Source organism: Dermacentor andersoni, chromosome 4 (genome assembly GCF_023375885.2).
Source record: "Dermacentor andersoni chromosome 4, qqDerAnde1_hic_scaffold, whole genome shotgun sequence".
In the NCBI taxonomy this organism is placed as follows: domain Eukaryota; kingdom Metazoa; phylum Arthropoda; class Arachnida; order Ixodida; family Ixodidae; genus Dermacentor; species Dermacentor andersoni.
Window position 1 is genome coordinate 145,545,266 of NC_092817.1, and position 22,446 is coordinate 145,567,711.

General features: G+C 45.5%; 1 protein-coding gene across 1 annotated transcript in view; it reads right to left on the reverse strand.

Annotated features, from left to right (window-relative positions):
- LOC126537870 (MAM and LDL-receptor class A domain-containing protein 1-like) overlaps nucleotides 1-22,446 on the reverse strand; it is a 232,206-nt gene that overhangs the window by 107,121 nt on the left and 102,639 nt on the right. The window contains exons 22-29 of the mRNA XM_072287646.1: nucleotides 13,209-13,317; nucleotides 10,482-10,563; nucleotides 9,681-9,806; nucleotides 8,724-8,871; nucleotides 7,268-7,379; nucleotides 3,103-3,199; nucleotides 2,312-2,362; nucleotides 514-594 (exon numbers count right to left, since the gene is read on the reverse strand). Of these exons, the coding sequence (XP_072143747.1) occupies nucleotides 514-594; nucleotides 2,312-2,362; nucleotides 3,103-3,199; nucleotides 7,268-7,379; nucleotides 8,724-8,871; nucleotides 9,681-9,806; nucleotides 10,482-10,563; nucleotides 13,209-13,317 (806 nt within the window). The remainder of the gene's footprint in view (nucleotides 1-513; nucleotides 595-2,311; nucleotides 2,363-3,102; nucleotides 3,200-7,267; nucleotides 7,380-8,723; nucleotides 8,872-9,680; nucleotides 9,807-10,481; nucleotides 10,564-13,208; nucleotides 13,318-22,446) is intronic.

Here is a 22,446-nt window from a genome sequence, read left to right on the forward strand (position 1 = left end):
GAGCGTGCTCCTCGTCTCTTATGAGTCAATTGTGAGACAAGCCGCTCTCAGTGTAGGCAATATTATTCGTTTTTCAAACAAACAAAAGCGACCTCCTATGAACGAGGAGAGCGTTTGATAGGCTTCTTCTGACAACCCTGCGGGTGACCGCGCGATAGTTGCGTCGGCTGTTACGCAAATTTGACGTCGGGACATTGGAATAAAAACATATGGGAATACCTTTACGTTATAGGGCCCCATATAAAGTACGTGCAAAAAAAGTGAGGAAAAGATACGTCGGACGTAGATTTATCCATAGCCAGAACTCCAAGCCTCCCGATTGGATGAGCGCAGCCGTGGCCATGTGCCTGTACTATTGACACTTTTATTTTCATATGCAGGGCCACCTACATATTCCAATACTACTGAAAGTCACATAAAACGTAACTACTAAAGAAAAATTCGAAACAGCTTCATAAGCATGAAGGGCAGGAATTCGAAGTACTTTCTACGTGTACATTTGCGTGTACTTACCATCATCAGACTGGGTCGTATGATCTTGTGGAAGGGAGACGAAAGATCCAGCTCTTTCTACTTCGAACTTTGCGTCATCATCTGCAAAAAAAAATGAAATTTTATATCAACCGTACGAAAAGCAACGTATTTGATTACATACTACATGACAGAGCAGCAGCATTAGTCTTATGAAACTGTCAATATTCTGCTGAGAACTTTACTCATTACAAGTCTCCTATGAGGGAGAATTTCCTCCGTGGGAAGAACCACGACAGATTCACTGCAGTTTCTCGGCCGACTTCTTTAATATTTAGGAATGGGCGCAGATGCCTTCTTTTGCTCAGTTAAGCTACTGAAATTGGTTAGCGACTGGTCCATCATGCCGTGTCCAGTTTACTTCAACTTCTAGAGAATTGTTAAAATTATATGTAGTTCTGTCGGGATACAAGTTTGTATAGTACGTGGTGTAAATGCATGCGGCGAAACGGAGTGAGGCCATGTCAATAAAAGGCAACAATATGTTCTAAGCGGCTGTCACATGAATACTAGAACTTGACACTTATAACAAGAAAATAACAGCAACCTCACATCTATGAATAACAAAATAAAATGTATAGATTAACAGAAATGTCACTTCTATGATGTATAAAGGGTCTGCCTACTCAAGCATTAGCCAAAGCAGCACAATGTTTGCAGATTTTAATGCTCCAGACAATCTGTGGGAAGTTACACCCAGTTTACGGTATGTCGGTGTGTAGGAAGGAATGAATGAAAACAAGAGCTGAAAGGCAGAGAGGTTAACCAGATTAAGTGTCCGGTTAACTACCCTGCACAGGGGGATGGCGTAAGAGGCAGAAAAGATAAGAAAACAAGAGAAGATTTAAAAAGACGAAAGCATCAGTTTGCACGCTGTATAGTTTTTCAATGAATCCTTTTTCTTTTAAAAAGCACACTACCGCTTTTACAGCAGGTCATGCCGCCGTAGGCTTGGACCAGGGTCCAAGAATTCTGCCTTCCGTAAGGGGACGGATGTCAATGACACAGAAGGTGCGCTGTCGTCTCTTTGGCAAACTTCACGATCTGGACTTGTGGCCATTCCGATGAGGTAAGAGCACGCACTGGTAAAAGCTACTCCTAGCCATAGGCGACAGATGAGAGTTACCTCCCGTCGTGGTAAGCCATGTGGAAGACGGAGCTTCAGATCAGGCTGTGCACCTATATATATCTATGTATGCTGGTCTAGCGCCAGAACACTGTCTCGCCATCTAGGATTACTAGATTCAAAACAAACCATTTGACGTCACTGAGCATGTATCACTGGACTTGTGCCGGTTTTAATGACCCTCTTAGACGCCAACTTGCTCCAGTAGATAGATATGTGCCTCGGGATATGTGCCTCTCTTCAATGACCGTCTTTGACGCCGCGTGGGCGTCAAGTTTCCGCAAAGTTCGGGAATTATTATCTCCAAGCTGGTGTCATCCTGGTAATTCGTTCCAAGTGGATCCACCTTGCGAACTCCACGGCTAGAATTTGTAAATTGAAATATGGGCCATATGGTAATTAGTTTAAAAGTTAGCGAATTCTTGGTAATTATTTGATTATGCATTTTAAATTTTCTGTGCAAGTAGTGTGCACCGCTTCGAGTAGACCATCTCACGAACACGAATTTCGCTATTAGCCACAGGCAAAGTGTAAGAATTTTTGAATGTCCTTGCTGAAACACCCGGTGTAAATTATCTAATTATTATTTAATTTTTTCCCAGTAATTTAAAAGAACCCACACTGCAATGCCATTAGGATTCATGAACAACTTGCCTGTGTTTGCCACTCGCCAGGGCAGACAATCTTGTTCAAACGAGCAGTAGTCTAGACAGAAAAAAAAATGAAATGTTATGCTCATTCAGTATGGACATTGCTAAGGAAATACAACAATCTCTGTCGCATATAATAGAAGCATTCGCTGCGAAGTTAAGCATCGTCATGCTATTAAGACGCGTAACAGTCTCGTGAAATTTACGGCATGATATTAGTATTATTTATTAAGGAGCAAAAAGCAGGCCCTCATAGTGATGTAAAAGGTCTTCATAGAGTACTGGCACCGACGGCGTCACCGTGGCCAGAGGGAGCCCTCGTGACTGTTTTTATAAAGCAGCTCTTGGTGCCGCTCTAATGTACCAGGAGAATGCACGCTACAATCAGATCGAAATACTTACAATGAGCCCATGCCTGAGAGCCTGAATGACTGATGCCTAAATACTTTTACACAAGCAATGTACTTGTCATGTTGAGGCATGATATAAACGAGCCTAAAAAACTCCCACAATTTGGTGATGCCGGAAACCAAGCTCGCGTCATTTTCAGTAGGTGAAGAGTGCAGTGTGATTTATAGTTACGTTTCACCACATGACTATAGCAATGAATTGAATAATGTAAACAATTAGGCGAACTTGTAAAGCGGCATTATTTATAGTGCCAAGTCTAATAGCGTATCTCGACATAACGCCTGGCGAAATAAATGCGTGTCGTGATTTTACAGTTTCCTTTTCCACCTTCACCTTAATATCATTAACTTCAATATAATTTAAAGTGTTCCGTCTTTCTCTTACTGTAAGGTTCGCATTCTCCATCGCTGAACTCGACGTCATCAAGCATGACCCCAGAGTCATGCTCCACTCCCAATGCGGCCACCACTTCAAATACCAGCTGTAATGAGATGCATCGGTTTTAGAATGCGCGTGAGGCGTCAGCGCTGCTGATCGGCAATAGGACACCATCCTAATTTAAGCATGTCATTGATTGCGCTATTTGAAGTTACCTATAGTAATATTTTCAAGGAAACATTGCAAACACGCACGCTAAGGGAGTGTGTTCTAGTCGAATGGTAATATTCTTGGTCAGGGTATATGTATTTACAAGATAAATAATGCTGACAGTACGAAGCAGAGTGACTTTTCTTTACTTACACATCATATGTGTAATGAAGAAATCTTACCCTACCCTCGCAGAAAGAACAGATTTTGCCTAGCAGAGCATTCTTTCATCATATTTGGGGTTCCTTATGACGATAAATAATTGGACGCTAACCTATAAGAGAGGTTTGAGTGTTATTGCTGAACAGGTGTAGCCAGCGAGAAATACCAAGTAGCTTAAGTACAGCGTAAACGACTTCCAAATTCAAATGACTCGTTGAGGTATTCAGTGTCGAATCTTTCTGACACCTTGCGGCATGTGTTATGCGACTGGCGCGGTATTTCGTTAGAAATAAAATCGAAGACTGCGTTGCATTTGTAATGTGACCAAAATTTGAAACCGGATAATTATTGGCCCGTGCTAAAACACTGCTTGCACATTGAGGTTCTTATATGTTTTAAACTATATGTTTAATGATACTTTATGAGGAAGTTATGTGTCGTGTGCGTGGGGGTGTGCGCGTGCGTGTGTGTGCGCGTGTAATCGCTGTGCACACCTGAACATTCATCCAACCCCTGAAGTAGCATACCTGACATAGCCAGGCAAGGATCTGCAGCATTGAATAAAGAAAGAATATCCTTCTAGCCAAACTTTTAAAGAATAGCTTCACGTGAGAGCGTACAAGCCAGCTGCTCAGCAGCCTAAGGGAGAGTGCGTTCACAAAACGGGGCAGATTACGATCTTATACACAAAGACGACGCATACGAGAGCGTTGGCTGATACGTTGTTTACACAGCATGTACACTCCCGTAGCTATCTAAAATTCACGTGTCATGGTTTGAAGTTTCCAACTTCATTTATCTGCATGGGTGTTTTTATTGTCCGTCTGCGTTGGGAATACGAAAAGCGTGACACACGAGGCAAGAACCGTGCAAACGCACTTAATGCCATTAGAAAACAGCAAGTAGTTGGTGATCAAAGAAACATAGCTTAAGAACAGAATGTACTGTGTACCACTTCGGTTTATTTATTTATTTATTTATTTATTTATTTATTTATTTATTTATTTATTTATCTACAGCTCGTTTGGCATATTACCGAGGGGCGGGCATAACGTGCAACATTAGAAATACAGGTTGAGACAAACTATTCATAAATGTATGCAACCTAAACATTGAAAATACAGCTACACACGGTGTAAAAAAAGTTAATCACTCGAATTTTCATCTTTTCCTTAGACGAAAACATAGCAAGTGTTTGCGGCATTATAACTATGAACTATGTTACGTAGCTATTACGCGACTTCCGCAAGACCAGTACTCAAGTGTGGTATGTACCCATCTAATACAGCTGTGTTGGTTGCGCACGTTGTTTGTTTACGGGCAGTTTCTTCAGTCTGAAAGTATGCATGGTAATCTATATAAGTTACAGCCACTAATTCTGCAGCAAACAGTGAATCGCCGAGAAGAAACTCTATAAAAGTGATTGCCTGGAGCCTCAAGTGCCGTTTACATGATAAGCATCGATAGTGTTTTGATGTGCACATGCATTGTTGCACACGCAGTTTAACACTTTGATGCGGTTTGGTTATAATCACTGAAAAAAAAAACCTGCAGCAACGCAAAAGTGAGAAATTTTTCACTCCATTTTTTTTAATATAGCTTAAAGGGATTGAACTTTAAAGGCAACATATCTGCACAAATCGGTCTATGCGAAGCGTAACGATTCTAAGCTTGTAAGGGGTTACAGTAATCACGCGTACTAGAAAAAGACTTTCTAAGAAAGTAGGATACTACTCCGTGCCTACAGCTTGGATTTAAAAAAAAAATATTTCTGCCGTCCTTGCAATTAGAATTACAACTATGGGCCATTTCTTCGTCCGGTTGAATCTCTTGTCGAATTTGCATGAGATAAACCAAAGTCAAGCATGGTGTGCGTATGCCTAAACGTAGACATGATCTAGAACAGTAACGCTTAAGGCATGTTGTGCATAGCGTCTGAATTCAGCATTGCTTCAAAAGCTAATGAACGGTGGCACCTAGTTGTTACGTGAAACAAAGTATTGCCATATTCAAACATGCGATGAATCATCTGCTTATAAAAGTTTTAATCAAGAAGGCAGACGTGCTTTCAAAGCCACCAAGGTGAAGCTGAAACGTGTCTGCTTACAACACGCTTATGCTGGTTTGCTCACAACGTGTACTCGCACTAAACTTTATGTAAAACTATCGGTTTGATTTATATACGGGGCCAACCGACCTCCCGAGGTTGCCCTTCTTTATCTGCATCAAAAAATATGTGGTTTCTTGACTGCTCAAGAAATTAAAATTAGATGCGTGTAATACTAGCGCGAAGAAAATACAATCACAAAACCCAGTGATGGCGAGATTTTTGTCCTCACTTGCTACTGTGACTGCTTTCTCCAGCTTCTTTCCATCAAAAGTGTATTCAGCGTTAAACCCAAGAAAGTGCTGAGCACAAATGTATTTTCTTTGATAATGGAATAGAACACGTAAAATGCCTCCAAGTGGTGTTGTTGCAGCACACCTAACAGTAAACCAAACATAGACTGTAACACGATGGAATATCAGGCACCTCTTGCTTCGTGTTTCCTTGAACTTTGCTCTGTTAAGCTAACCTTGAAGTCAAACTCACCCGACGAATTTTGCATTCCAGATACGCCAATTCGTAACGAACGGTGCAATCTCTCATGTCACGCAAGTTGACATAGCATGAGGTTTAGACACCAATTCCTCAATTATTATTTTTGGAATGTTTCTCTATTTCTTTTAAAGCTCCCTTACCTGCGTACAAGTTGCCGCGAAGACGCTTCCGCCACACTCAACGACACGATTTGTGCAGCCGATTTGCAAATGTGACAAATAGAAATGAAGCCCGGCTTTCCAATACATTGCGTAGACGTCGTTCACGTAACTTCGTCGCCGCACTATTCGTCATGTTCGAATTAGGCTCATGAGCTTAGCGTCAATAAATCTCCTAACACTGCACAATGTGAGTGCTACGAATAAAACTTGTCCCAGCGAATTTCTTCTGGTGGTACCGTAGCAACAGGAGCGCGAATGCACAGATAAACAGATACAGATCAGGAGCAAATGGGAGGTGAGTGGTGCAATAGGTGGGTATCCAGGTTAATGAGACCATTACAATGTCCCGAGAGTAGGATTCTCTCATACTTGAGCACCACTCCTTCCTTACTCTGTTTCCCTCTCCACCCTCTTCCACCTATTAACTTCATCAGCACACACTAGAAAAAACACCCACATTAGAAGAATAACCAAACTGAATTTACTCACAGACGGCGTCAAACACACAGAATTATGCGTCTCAAGAACAGCGAGTTTATTACGGATACGTAATTCGGACGTCAGAAATACTGTGCTGGCGTGCGGCCTTTGGATAACATATGTAAGTCCGCACATCCCGCTTATCACGCTTCGCTTAAGCTTTCGACTTAGGCCAAAATATCGATGTTGTGACATTGGCACTGTAATCACAATGCAAAACGACTATACTAGCCTACAAAAATTTGAACGAAGACGAAGATGACATCAGACGCTATGCTGTGTCAACACATTACATCACAACGTTCTGTATTTTCTCTCCCACTGTCAGTGCCTTTGGGTTGTGATCAAAACGCCTTCAGATTTAGAACTAGCTTAGACACAATCCAATATCTAGAATTGTTCTTACAAGGAGGGGACTGAGCTGCATCGAAGGTTATTCTTGAGAAACCAGTGTGTCATGACGCCATTGGCATGCAGCAATGAGAGCTTCAAACTGATTACCATTTTTATCCAATACTGTTTTTGGGAAAAAAGAACCGTCTCATCTTAGACTCACGTTCCATCTGCTTCGGGATGTGACGGTGATCGTACGCACGTTCCACCAATCCCCTGTCACCTCGGTGCTGACGGAAAGTAGTGGGTCCCTCATCGCCGTTTCTTTGGTAAAACTGAAAATGCCACAAGGTACGCTGAATTGCGCTATTGTTGACTTATATGATCTTCCAACTAAAATTTTAGACACCGCCAACTGGATGCTAAGTTACGGTAAATATTGCAGAGAATGAGAGAAATGTTTATGTCGAAGCAAAAAACAACTGATGACTTCCGTCTTGTTGAGATACACTGAAAGCAGGATAGCAGCGGTAAATGATTTTTGTTATATGCACAAACATAAAAGGGACAGTCCTTAGTTGTTTATGCGGCTCTAAATTTGTTTGCTTCGACATCAATTACTTGTAGAGCTACCATTGACGCCTTCACTGAATCGCACAATTTCTTCAGTACTACCGAATGCAATGACGACAATAAAACGATAGTGGCAGTGATGGCCGCATAAGGTGAAATTCAGGGAGAAATGGCGCCGCTACATCGGTGATCCTGATGGCACAGGCATTCATCAAGACTGAACTCTGGTTACACATTAGCAAAAGAAGCACTGAGAACGCTCCGAAAATTGCGCAGCGAACTACTGGTGTATATTAGTGCATTTACGCTCCGTGAACATATCACTTTCAGCATATCATATTGGCCGCTAATAAAAACGCAGACAGCGGAACGCAGCACAAAAACCACGACATGGGCGGTACTTTCAATTGTGTTCTCTTCCGCTGTCCCCGTTTTTGTTAGCGGTCAACATGATATGCGGTAAACACGAACTAGGTCGAACTGAAGTTCTTCTGAAGTATTTCTTACAGTTTGGCTCCAAAATAAATGCACAAGTGCCACAATTATCCTTGTCCTGTGCCGAAAGCAAAGCTTCTTTCGTCTTTGCCATGTCTTGAAGGTAGTGCTTGAGGTGATGCGATGCGTACAACAGATACGGTTGTCTACATACGCCGTAAGTCTGCATACGGTAGTCTGCATACGGGAGTCTACATGCGGCAGTCTGCATGCGGCGATCTGCATACGATAGTATGCGTGCGGTAGTCTTCATGCGGCAGTCTGCATGCGGCATAGTCTGCATACATGTGCAGTAACAAGGCGACATTGACGGTGAACGTCGCTTCGCAATTGGCAGATGGCTAACCAAGTAACTCTTTTTAATGCCACTGCAGAAAATATCTTAGCCAGCAAGGTTTAGGCATATCTGGCAAGCTGAATTATCGCTGTAACGCTCACATCCCCGATCTCTTTCAGGACTCAATGCAACCTTCCAATGTTCACATGTTTTACTCCTGTACTGCACGCAAGAAGCAAACTTCATTTCAACTCGTGTTGCCTTTACTCAGTTTTTTTGTTTCCCAATTGAGTAAAGACTAAAAACGTTCGTCGTGACGAATGAAACCACCCACCTGTAGACATTCAGCTGGCTTGCTACTCCACGTCCTCTCCACCAAAACGTGACGCAGGTAGCTTGAGTGGGCTGCCGGGCAGCCATGAACACTCTGGAGATTGGGTGGTGCGAATCTACTCCCGTTACGTTCACGTACAGGTATTGGCCTGCAATACGGAAAGGAGCCACTGGGTCTATGAATCGCGATGCACTGAGCCACTGATGTTCCCCAAACGTTGCGCATTAGTGCAAAGTGTGCCACTCATGCTGATAGTCCGAGCTTATATTCGAACGTGCTTGGCAACCCAGCCTCTGCCAGCCTTCTTGCAAGCAGACCTTCGAGTTTCGAAAATTACCATTGTACTTGTAGCAAGTAGGTGACGCCCCCTCGGACATAATCGTGGTTCACCCGCCAAGCTCGGCGGCCTGCTATAGCTCGGCAGGCAACAGTGGTCACCCGCACCACAATAAACACCGACGAGCACGGCAGCGTAGAGATCTCTTATACTGCGGCATTGACTGACTTGTTTTGCTATTCCAAAGGGGAAATATGCTGAAGGCCAAAATTGTATTTTACTTTTACTCCCACCCTCCTTCCTCTTCACATCCTATCACTGTTAACTCCCAAACCCCTTCCCCAGCGTGGAGTAGCAGGTCAGAGGCACTTCCCTCAGGCTGACCTCTCCACTTTCCTGCCATTAAAAATTATCTGGCTCTACTCTTTCGGAACGTGGCAGTACTATAAGCGATCGTAATAGCCAGTGTGCCAAAGACCAGTGTGCCAAAAGCACAGTGGTGTTCGGAGTGTTGTCAACCATGCCCAAAGTTCACAATGCGCATGTAATAGTATCTCTATTGAAAATATCTATCTGAGCATAATACATAGGAACAGGCAACTTATTTAACGTGATGTCGGGCGCATGCGTTCGATATTTTGTTGTAAATCTGACAAACTCTCTTTAGACGCAAAACCCACCTTTAAGAGTTTTGACAGTGTGGTCAGGGATTCCGATCGACTGTGCAGTTGTGAGGGACCAGGAGGCGAAGTTTCCAGCACTTTGGCGGAAGTTACACGGGTAGCCTTGCTCAAAGGAGCAGAAATCTGTAATATAATGTGCAAGACAGCCAGTATTAGGTCGGTAAGAAATGTTACCGTAATTGCTTGGCCACTAATTCCTTTAATTAGGCGTTCTATATTACGACACGTGCATTTGAGCACGTTTACATCGGTGCATTTACTCTTCTTTCGTGCTCTCTTCGGAAGCGCACAATTTTTGTTTGTATGATCTCATTTTTTTTATGAGTCGCTTCACGAAGCCACTCCCAGTTCTATCTTGAAGGCTCCTTTTCTTGACACACGGCTTCCAGAGGCGGTACTGCGCCGGCGGAAAAAGGAAGATGCGAGCAACGCGCCTTATAAAGCGATTGACCCACATACCGCACGAGTCCATTATTGTTTGCACAGACCAAAGAAAACATCTAAAGTGCTGGAACGATAAGTCATCTTCAGTTATGAGTGACGTGAGTGACGGTAATATCCCCTTACGCATTGCAACCAATGTTCTCGTATACGATTCAGAATTTACTTATAAAGTTGCATTCGCGCGTTTCAAAGCAACATTGGTGGATGTTAAGAGCTGAAGCTACGATAAACAGATATTTGTTTCATCTGCAACAGGGCTATTTTTTAAATGCCTAAGCACGTAAATGTGGAAGTTACTGATCATGCTTCTTTCGCCCCCGTACATTTAAAATGAAAGTTCTCACAGCCGCTCACCTCTAGCGGGACATCGTCCAGGCATAACTTCCAAGTCATCGAGTGCAATCAGCCCTTTGTCCATATGCACTTGAATGTCCAACTTGAAGTGCCACCAGAAAGTGCGAGAATGGGCATGAAACAGGAAATATCAACCTTAATATTTTCATTGGCAATAGGGGTGGCATTTGTTAATAAATTATCAAAGTGAATTAATTCTACGCTGGGCTGACGGCAATAATGACTCATTGTGGTGGTTGAAGAATGTTTTTGTTTCTAATAAATTTTTCATTTGTATTCTTGCGTCAGTTCAGAGTAATAAATTTCCCTGAATAAAACAATAACATGCACGAACTATGGCAATCGATGGTGCAAACACTGCTTCTGTAAATTATGAATGCGTTCTATAGGTATATGTAGGTTCGGTATTAAAAGCATTGGGCAACATATGAAAAACGTTATTACGCATTTTATCGCTTCCTAAAACTATTTATCTTCCTTTTCGCCATTCTTGGGGCCGTTATATTAACTACTTGCCAATCTATAAGACCTGCCGTGGCCTTGATCATATGACTTACACACTCGGGATCTTACGTAATATGTGTAAATAGATGTACGCTTAACAATGAAGAACCACTCCAGTTCATTTAAGAAATTTCCAAACTTAGATATGAAATGTTTTTCTTACTTACAGAAGTTTAAAGTGCATGGCTTTGGTACAGGAAGCACGGAAATATAGGAAAAAAGTTAGACGACAAACGTTAATTTAATTGAAGCTTATCAACATATTTTGGCAACAGTTGCTGGACAAGAGTTCTAAAGCAACAGTACCATTACATTTTATAGTGCGGGAAATTTCAAGCGTAAATCTAGTGTAAATCTTAACCTAATTGTCCCGAGTAGTCGACAAGAGAATTCCGTGTGCTTTAAAATTCCGGTGACCTATTATATATGCATGCTTTGTGTCGTGAGTTATTGTTTAATTACGGCGCACAAAGGTGCGCGTGCTGGCTCGTTGATTAAAATTGGTTGGCGATCTTTACCGGTTTAGGAGCCCGAAGCGCGTGCGATAATTTTCGCGGCGATCCCGTGGGCGCTGCCATGTTGGATCACATGGTGACAGGGCCATTGCTTGCCTTAACTGCCTCCGTTGCCTCCATGTTTACAATAAGTTTGCATGACGGCGGTGCGGCTTAGCACACCTCTGTTTCGGGATATAGCGTAGACGGTGACAGAGTGGACGAAACGAAGCTTTGGCCACAGCTTTAGAGAACATGCGAAAGCGCTTTCGGAGCTGATTAAGCTATGTCCAACGGCGCCAGCAGCGTATATTGTACTTGTTGAGAAAGTGGGGCCAAATATCTGTTCCGAGCTATCCAAACATTGCGCTCTGGAATTGAATCAGGATTAGTGTGGTTTGCTCTTCGTTCTTTATTTGGTAAATATTTTGAAGCAGCGGCTTGGCACATTTCTGGTTTTCTCGGTGGGGCCGCTATCGTATTATTTTCTGCCTAATCACTAGCGGGTGTGCTTACTTCCGATAGATTTGTTCTTGTTGCGCGCAAGGCTTGAAACATAGCTGCTTAGTACCTTGTAGTAAAGCTGTATTATCGCTAGTATTCGTTTAATCTTGTGGAACATCACAAAACCTTCAACTTACCCCATTCAGGCTCTATCGGTGCAGACCGCCATTTATTGTGCGTGTATGGGGCACGTAATTCAAGTGGGCCCCCATTCACTCATTGACACCTTGGCGATAGAGTGGGCGTAAGTTTCCGTGCCAGTTGGGACAGAGATGTGTTGATACCGTGCGCGAAACTTACTATAGGACAGGAAGCGGCGCTACTCCGTTTGTAATTGTTTAACGACCGGTACTTACTCTTGCCGACATTAACAGGGCTGAAGCACCTTTTACAGCGCAGCTGTATACCTCTAGCGTGCAAGGAAATTTGTGTGTCGTTGTACGCATAAAACTCCCCATACGTGGGCCGATCCCGGAGATAGTGCAATGCCGGGCCGACCCGCGGCGGAGGTGAAGCAGGCGTTAAGCACTTCTGATACGCGGGCCGATCCCTAAGAATGTGCAATGCCGGGCCGACCCGCGGCTGAGGTGAAGGAGGCGTTAAGCACTCCCCATACGTGGGCTGATCCCGAAGATCATGCAATGCCGGGCCGAACCGCGGCGGAGGTGAAGTTCGCCATTAAGGAGGGGCCCACACACACGGCATCACTTGGCATCCTTCTTCACGGAGTGGAAGGGCACTAAGATTTTTTTGAAGGTTAGCAATACAAGGCTGGTAGGTGAGCAAATTTCTGTATCTTTGAGGAAAGCCGTAAATCTCGAAGTGTCGGTAACACGTACGGACAGTTGCAGCAGCGGTCCGCGAACTTGGCCACATAGATTCATTCCATTCTTTAATATCCCAATTACTATTTTTGCACCCAACTACTGCAGACGTCTTCAATCCACATGATTCAATCCAGCATAATTGGAGCACAGTGCGTTAGCAAAAACTCAGTTGCATTTCCGGCAGCTGATCGCACAGAAGCAAGGTGGAAGCGGTAGTGGTTTCGTATTCGTGCGCTGTCGCTGCGGCTACGTGGGGGCGCGCCGCCGAAAGCGCCATCTTGTTTCTATACAACAAACTGCTCTGCGAAAAGGGTGAATAGGGCGCGAAATCGCAAAACGAGAAACGAGGCTAAATTCCATTGATGTTGGCCAAGGAAGCTCCGCTTTAAAAGCAATACCTGATATGTATCCGAGCTTCTCGTGAAATCGACGAGAACGTGGTTCCATTTGTGGTTTGTTCTGGTCATAAAGCTGTACAAGCGCTCTCCACTTGAACGCACATCTCCGCTGCAGAGAAAAAACGGTATTTTAAGATTTAAGACCATAAATAGGGCAAAAACCAAATCTGACGCCTGTTATTTGACGTTCACTCATAGAGCCTTATGAAACTGAATTATCTGTCCGCATATATTAAACCAGGGAATATATTCATGCTCATTTTTTTAGAATCTGCTATTTCGGCTTTTACGTTGCACATCTGACCATATATTGTTGGCAAAATAAGATAAAGAATAAAAAAAAGAAACTTGTACGTCAGAGAGTGAGGCAGTAGGCCAGTTGGTATTCATTATTTGGGAGGTTACCACAAGGAACACACGAGACGAAGAAAGGGACAACATGAACCGGTTTCTGTTGTCCCTTTCTTCGTCTCGTGTGTTCTTTGTGGTAATTTTCCAATTCTAGATCACTTTTGAGTACTGTCGTTGGGGAAAAATGGGACTGCTCCACAAAATGCACGCTGTAAACACGAAAATGCGCCTCGAATGGCGATAAATAGACAGAAAGAGAGAGCTACTTTGGCAAGCAGATAAGCTCATCGCACAACAAGAACGCCCTTGGCATGACAGTATTTGCTGAAACACTGATGTTTTCGACTTCAGAACACGTTATTAAAATCAAATTATGGAGTATAACGTGCCAAAACCACTTTCTGATTATGAGGCACGCCGTAGTGGAGGACTCCGTAAATTTGGACCGCCTGGGGTTCTTTAACGTGCACCTAAATCTATGTATATGGGAGTTTTCGCATTTCGCCCCCATCGAAATCGGGCTGCCGTGGCCGGCATTCGATCCCGCGACCTCGTGATCAGTAGCCCAACACCATAGCCACTGAGCAACCACGGCCGGTCAGAACACGTTATGGAAAGTAAGAACTCTTAGTAGTAATAAGAAACCTTTAGAGAAAAGAACCCTCATACTTATTTTCAAAGGGCAATATAAATTCCTTTCCACTTTTGAACTTTGCTATGAGAGAGGGAGCTACGTGTAGGAATAGTTTAAGACGTACGGCAAACTAACATTTAAAGAAAGTGAGTCATACGTTAAAAATGAAGCTTCGTTTACAACTTTCACTGCACGAACCGTTTATAATTAGTGCGTCGTTGATGGCGGTAAGCAGGAAGAGAGTGTACGACAACAAACTGAAAAGCTCCTTTAAAGGTAAAGCCGTTTTTCCGACCTGTAGAAGATGGAAAATTAGAAATGGGCACAGTACAGATTCTTCCATGACAGTGAAAGAAAGAAATGAAGAAACTGAAGCTAAATGCGGAGGGGACAGCTTCCTGTCTTACATAGAGGGAAAGAGACTGCAAAAAATTAACCGAGAACCCATCGCACAATGAACGCTGGGGATAATGCGATTAGCATTCGAGAAATATAAAGAGACAGCGTATTTCATAAGCCACATTTATTTCACATTCGTAGTGGTCATTTTGAGACTCCCGTTGCATTTGCCTTATGCGAATTTCCACGGTGGTGGCCCTCTTTGGCATGGCAGTCAATTGCCAAGGTCGCCCATGAGTGTGGTGACGTGACGACGACTGTATGATGCCGACGCAATCATGAGAATGGATTGAAAAAGAAGGAATGGCGTCAATGGGACGACAAAGGGGTTATGACGACCGCGTAATGATGACGACATGAAGAGAATGGGATAAGGACGAGTGTAAAGGCACGATGACTCGACGACGAGGTTGAAACGAGAACCGTAAGATGATGCTGCAATGACGACTATTGCCCGACCATGACGGCGTGACCACGACAGTACGACAGCGAATGCGTGATAGTAACTGCGTGAAGATGACGCAATGACAAGACTGACATAACCACTGGGACATAATCTTGATTGAAATATGACAGTAAAAATTACAGTCGGATGACGAAGGAGAATTTCTGTCGATATAACGGCATGAAAAAAAAGGCGGTATGAAAACGACATGACAGAGATAAATGAGATGCGAAAGGAAGGGAGGTTAACTGGAAGATGGATCTCCGGTTTGCTATCCTGCACTGGGAAAGGGGTAAGCGGATGCAGAAAAATAAAGAAAACGTCGCCCATATAGAAAGAGAAGGAGATGGAAAAAAATCACCACCCCTTCAATTCCGTGAAGATGGTCGAACGGCGAAGATGTGTTAGTTACACCGGGTTTTACACCATGCAAGTCAATGTTCGCAAGTAGTCTATATTGTAAAAATATAAACCTCTTGTTTTACCATTCTTTCACCACCTTTTCGCTTTTGCGTGCTTCGCGTGGTGAGCATGCCTTATGAGCGCTGCCGTTTAATCTCGGCGTCTCTGGCGTGCAGCTCGGGGTCGGCCATACGACGACGAGCCCGTTCACGAGCCAACTCTCACTGACGCTCACGGTAGGCAGCTTCTTCCTCAGAAGTACGGACTAGTCGTGGTCTTCCTATAGCTATAGCTAGGATGGGAGGTGTGAAACCGCTAACCCAAAGCTCCATATATTGGGCGCAAGGCCCACCACTGGAGATGCGGTCGCTGGCATCGTTTTGACGATTGGTTGAATTGGTTTGACGATTGACGTGGCTGCCGGCACTTCTTGCCGGCGCAAAAAATGCCGAAGCTACACGCTCCTAGTATCGCGTTTCAATCGCTGGGCACTGCTCGTTGGCCGCCAACCGCCAACATAACATTTGTTGCTTTCGCGGCAGGGTGGAATCAGTCGTCGATAAATTTGATGCCGATCTCACTCGATCACCGAAAATGTACCGCGTGAGAACCGTATAAGATTCTTGTATAAGATAGCATTCTCACAGGGAGAAAGGGTCGCTCCAACCCTTTTCCTCCTGCAGTGCTCTTCTTATCCTCTCCTGCTTGATCTCGTGGCCCCTTTTTAGCGAAGTCTGACAAAGATGGCACACGATCAGCCTTGTGTAAAACGCCGCTGTAAAAAACATACACAGAAAAGAACGCGGGAATGACACAGTCGTTCAAACAGGTCGGTTGCTCGAGCGAACGAATTGCAGTAGCGCCTTCGTCACTTTCTGGTGGGATGACCGCAAGAGCCGACCCTCCGAAATCTTCTGCTCAAAAAGCGGCGGTTTGTGGGAAATGCGGCGAGGACAATAACAGAGGATTCGTTCTATTGTTTCTCCGTTGCGGCAGCTATCACAGGCAACACTGCTAGCCATTCTAATATGGCAAGCGAACGCATTCGTGAAAGGTACTTAAGGCAACAGTCGGCAGGGAACAGTTGTCTCAATTCAGGATATTGCAGATGGAATGCTTAGTCGGAGGGATGAGTCCCGGTGGTGCAGTCGAGTAAGCTGGAAACCTGCGTGTTTCACATGGGCAGTGCGGCATCACGCGCGAGTATGCGAAGCTTCGTTGCTGCATGGGTTGTTGATAGCGGGATGGGTTCCTTCACAGCATCTTTGTGAGGCCTTCTAGCAGTTTCATCGACATGTTCATTGCCCATGATGTGGCAGTGCTGTAGGGGTCATTGAAAAGTGATGTCAGGCCCTTTATCTGCTAGTCAGCGACATAGCTGCCTTATTTCCAGCACACATCGGTCATGTCGTTCATGACATATAGCATACTTTACGAAGCTACAATAGAATCAGTAAATATGTTCCATTTTGTTGGTAGATATTCCCGAATCGATCTAGAGGCGCTGCATAGTACTGCAAGCTCCGCCGCCGTCGACGTTCTTCGGTGAGAGGTTTTAAACTCAATGGTCACGGCTTCTTCTGGAAAGATCATACTTGCTGCTGGTCCGTTCACAGTTGTCGAGCCATCACTGTAAAGGTGAAGATGGTCCTTCTATGTCTCGTACAGCACGACGAAAGGTAACTGATTGAGAGTTCAGGACAAGAATCGTGCTTCCCTTTGAATTCCTGGTATTGAGAGTCGAACTTGTGGCCTCGAGGGGGCACCAGCAGCTTCTTGGCAGGCGTACAATCTCTAGGGATGCAATCAGCGTACGGCGATATCTCCAGGGAAAAGGGGGCCCTGGAGTGGTCTTTTGGCAGCGCGCCGAGCTGGTGAAAAAGGGCGTGAACAATGTGACTGATGCGTTTCAATGTCGTATGAGTTGTGACTGAGTAATCTGGGGCTATCGCAATTGTTTCCACTGGTGACGTACAGCGCAGCAATCCAAGGCAAACCCTGAGTGTCTGCGTGAGTGAGTGAGTGAGTGAGTGAGTGAGTGAGTGAGTGAGTGAGTGAGTGAGTGAGTGAGTGAGTGAGTGAGTGAGTGAGTGAGTGAGTGAGTGAGTGAGTGAGTGAGTGAGAAAACTTTATTGCAGGTCCGGCGAGGACGCGAACTCGTCGCGCATGCGGCTAGTCCCACGTCGGGACCGGCAGGTCTAGCCCACTTTCCCAGTCGCGGACCCGACGGAAAGCCAGGATTTGCTTGTCTAGCACGGGGGCTATGCAGGAGCGAGTCCCACTCCTCCTTGATGAACTTGGGGTATGTCGACCCGCACTCCCAAAGCATGTGTGCTAGAGTAGAGGTCTACCCGCAGGACGGGCAAGCATCGTCGCGATATACGTCGGGGTAGGCCTCGTGTAGAACGGACAGACACGGATATGTGCTGGTCTGTAGAAGTCTAAGCTAAACGGCTTGGACCCTATTCAACTTGTGGTGAGGGGGTGGAAAGACCCTTCTAGACTTGTAGAAGAACTTCATAACCTCGTTGTGAGTAGTGGGAGCGTCCCTGTGGCCGTAGAGAGGAGGGGAGTCGCCGCTCGTTACAAAGGAAGCGCGGTCGGTGAAGTGAGGTGCAGTCTCGTGAGCAAACTTATTGAGGTTATGCGGAGTACTCTCGATCGACCCTACGTGAGCACGAAACCAGTGAATCGAATGATGCGTGAGAGCATATGGACTCGAGCTGCTACGAATACGAGCAGCTTGCTTGGCGATGCAACCCTTCTGCAAATCCCTAACTGCCGTTTTGTAATCGCTATAAATCTCGCACCCACGACCTTCTAGCAGTGCGAGGGCGATGGTGGCTTCCTCAGCGACTCCGGGGTCTGAAGTGCGAATCTAGGCGCTATTGGAAATCTTGCCACTGGAGTTGACCCCAACGACGGCAAAGACTTTCCCATCACTGTACTCCACGGCGTCGACGAAGGTTGCTCTAATGTCTTGCTGCTTGATTTGTTTGAGGATCACTGCTACTCTGGCCTTGCGTCTGCCCACGTTGTGGATTGCGCTCGAGAATTCTCTGTTGTGTGTATGTTACTTCAGCACAAATTGCTCAGTAAAGGTAAGCTGTATCTCAGATACCCGACAAACAGCGCCCTGTAGAGTTGTAACATTGCGTGTACTGATCTTGCCCACATTTTCCCTCCAAGAAATTTAAAAAGGTGTGAAATGGTCGATAGAAGTTTCTTCAGGTAGGCCACATGGGGACTCCAGCTGAGGTCTCGATCAATGAACACCACTAACGATCTGTGAATTCTGGTGTATCCGAAGTTACTGAAGTAATCAGGAAGGTGAAACAACCACGTGACGGGATGGTATGACAATGGTATGGCGACGACTTCGTAGCGACGAATGCGTGACAACGATGGTATGACGACAGTTGCATGACGAATTTCAATGGCGATGATAGAATGACCGCCACGGCATCAAGTCAACAATATGATAACGAATGCATGACGACGACTTATTACAGCGGTTACATGGCAATCGTATGAGGACAATTGCATGACGACGATTGTATGGCATGGCAACAGCGTCACGACAACTGCATCACGACGCTTGTATCACGACGACGACATGATAACGCCGGCATGACGAGAATCGGTGAAAAAGCTGGAATGACGATGATGCAACGACTCCGAAGGCATTACGAACACGGGCACATGCCTAGTGGACAGACAGACAGACAGACAGACAGACAGACAGACAGACAGACAGACAGACAGACAGACAGACAGACAGACAGACAGACAGACAGACAGACAGACAGACAGACAGACAGACAGACAGACAGACAGACAGACAGACAGACAGACAGACAGACAGACAGACAGACAGACAGACAGACAGACAGACAGATAGATAGATAGATAGATAGATAGATAGATAGATAGATAGATAGATAGATAGATAGATAGATAGATAGATAGATAGATAGATAGATAGATAGATAGATAGATAGATAGATTCTAAACAATTGGTTTTATGGAGTTTTACGTGCCAAAACCCCTTTCTGATTATGAGGCACGCCGTAGTGGAGGACGCCGGAGATTTCGACCACCTGGGGTTCTTTAACGTGCACCTAAATCAAACAATTGGAGCAGGTAAAGAATGCTAATAGCGTTCAAAATGAAAAGTGCGAGTGGTGCGGTCTGGTGAGCTGATCGACATTAAAACATAAACATGCACGCTATTAAGTCATGGCTTACGTGGCCGTTGGGCAAATAGCGCACTCTCGTTTCAGGTATTGTCAAAAATAGAGTTAGTATAAATCCTATTGGACTTTGCACCTGCTGTCATTGCTCTGTCAAGAAGTAAATTTTTTCTTCAGCAGAAACTTCCACTCAGCTTTAGTTTAATGGTATCCGGTGGTGGTGGCGGAAAACTTAATGGCCATATATACAATAGAGAGTTGGGAAAGGCCTTAAGGGCCAACCCCTAACAAAGTCTGGGGGGGGTCCCTAGTCCGGGACCCCAGTGGCTCCTGCGGCGGCCCGGGCTCTAGTCACGAGAGCTCTTCGGCTCTCTATAGTAGAGCAGCCGAGCAGGGCAGCCTCCCAGCTCTCTTGGGTGGGTGAGGGAAGGGGATGGGTAAGCAAAATTGGAAGGGCAGGCCGACACCCTGCGGTAAACGTCCGAGAACGAAAACCCACAGTGTGGGCACCCCCCCCCCCCCCTCATTAAATGCAGGATTAAAATGTTTGAGTACTGCCAGGCACAGTACTGTGTTGGTGTACAAGCGGAGAAGCCAGCGCTCCTCGCATTTAGATAGCCCCTTCGCGGGGGGTGATAACCACTATGCTGATTTTGGTAGAGCTGAGTGATTTCTTTAAATGTAATTGCAGGGGTTCGTGCTGAGACCTCAGGGGGCGGTTGTCGAGGGGATGCCCGGTGGTTGAGCACGCGGGCGGAGGCATCGGCTACCTCATTTTCCTCATGTCCCACATGTTCTGGGGCACAGATGGCGACGCCGGTGTCCGGGCGATCCTGGTACTTGAATCCATGAAGAATGTTTAAAGCGCGTAGCGAGATGCGTCCTTGCTTTAAATTTCGGCAGGCTTCCCGGGAGTCGGTAATAAGGACTCGAGAGTCTGGATCTGCAGCGGCAAGTGCTATGGCAACTTCCTCCGCAAGTGTTATGTTCAGGGCACGGAAGGTGAGTTGTTGAACATGTACGTTTCGGTGGATCACTGCGGCCTCATACCAACCCCCATGGTAGGGCCAGCAGCGTCCGTAAAGAGGATGCTAAAGCGGGAGCCATAGCGTCCGCCGAGTGCAACCGCTCGCGCTGCGCGGCGGCCGTCGTAGGTCTCCTTATGCATGTTTTTGGGGCAGTGGTTGGACCTGAAGCGCGTGGCGCCAATCCTCCGTCAGAGCATTATATGCAATGTGCAGGTAGTCTAAGAGGCTACTGCCTGCTGGCAATTTGCTGAATCGTAGGTATTGACTGTTAAGATGCACGTCTCGAAGGTCCCCAAAGGTATTCGTCATCCCGAGGTCGATGAGCCGCTGGTTGTACTTTGCAGTGGCGGCGCGTTTGTAGATGTTGCGAAAGATCACCTAAGGAGTTTTAAAAAATAATTCTGGAGTGGAGATGCTGCCCTTAAATTGAAGCCGGCCGCCGTCATCTTACTGAAGGAATAGATTAACGTTAGGATGTGGTGGAGTGGAAGAAACGTTTTCTTTTCGTTTTCAGCGGTTTTGCAAAGGCCAATTTTGCCATGCAGATTATTCTTGATGTGTCTGTCTGTGTCACTCGTTTTAGCATCAACATTGAACCTCTTGACAACTTGTTATGGGGGATTGCGATATGACCACTAAGCCAATGGCAACATTCCAGCCCGAAACAAGAAGCCCTTATTTTTCTATCACTCCAGAATTTATTATCACAGAGCAAGAGCAGCTGCACTGCCACTATTCTCCGCCTAGTTCAGCACGCTTTTAACGATGAAGTCAGGGAAAGCGCTGGCTTCACCTCTGCTGCTAAGAATCTGCGGGAGTTGCCACTCCAGAATCTTTCGTAAAACCTCCGTGGGATCACCTCTGGGGCGTTCTCATCGCATTTCCGTAAATGGAGGTAGGATGCCGAATAGAGTACCGGCTTGTTACGAATGCATTTGCCAGCCTCAGGGCATCCGTGTATCGTAAACCTCCCCTCTTGTTAGATACTCGGCGCACCATACGGCCCACCTGGCCTCCTACCTCGCGGAGCGTTTGCAGTGTTGTGTCAATCGTGCGAGTGCGGTGTCTGATGAGTCCCAACAGTCTTATTTCCTCGTGTTCTGTAATTGCACCGCCGGCAAGGGAGAGGACAATTTTGGTTGTACATTCGGGTTGCGCCGAAGGTGAACGAATTCTGATTTTATCGGGGAACGTTCCAGGCCATAGTGGCGAGTGTATTCGCCCACGATAGTGGCCGCTTGTCGCAGGCTGACCTAGATTTGTCCCAACAACCCATGAGTTGCCCACAGTGTGATGTCGTCGGCATAGAGGGCATGCCTGATGCCTGGAACAGCACTAAGCTGTGGGGGGAATTGAGCCATGGCCAAGTTGAAGTGGAGGAGCGATGGAACCGCTCCCTGAGGGGTTCCTCGCGTACCCAGAGGATACCGACGCTGCTCATTGTTTTGAATGTGTATATAGGTTTACCGATCAGTAAAGAATTGTCTGATGTACCTAAATGTGTTGTGTCCTAATTTGCCTGAGACAGGTGGGTGAGGATGACGTCGTGAGCGACATTGAGGTCCAAGTTGGGGACCACCTTGTCGAAGCCGCCCCCATCTCATTTCTGATAGATGACAAGAACACGTTCGCACAATAACATCGCAGAAAGGTATCGGCATGTTAGAAGATATTCTGGTACTTTGACCTTTTGCTGAAACTTCGGTATGATTTCTAAAAAAGTGATATACTCTTAGAATCACTGATCCTCAGAATACTTGTAGATTTTTAGAATTTAAAAAAATTA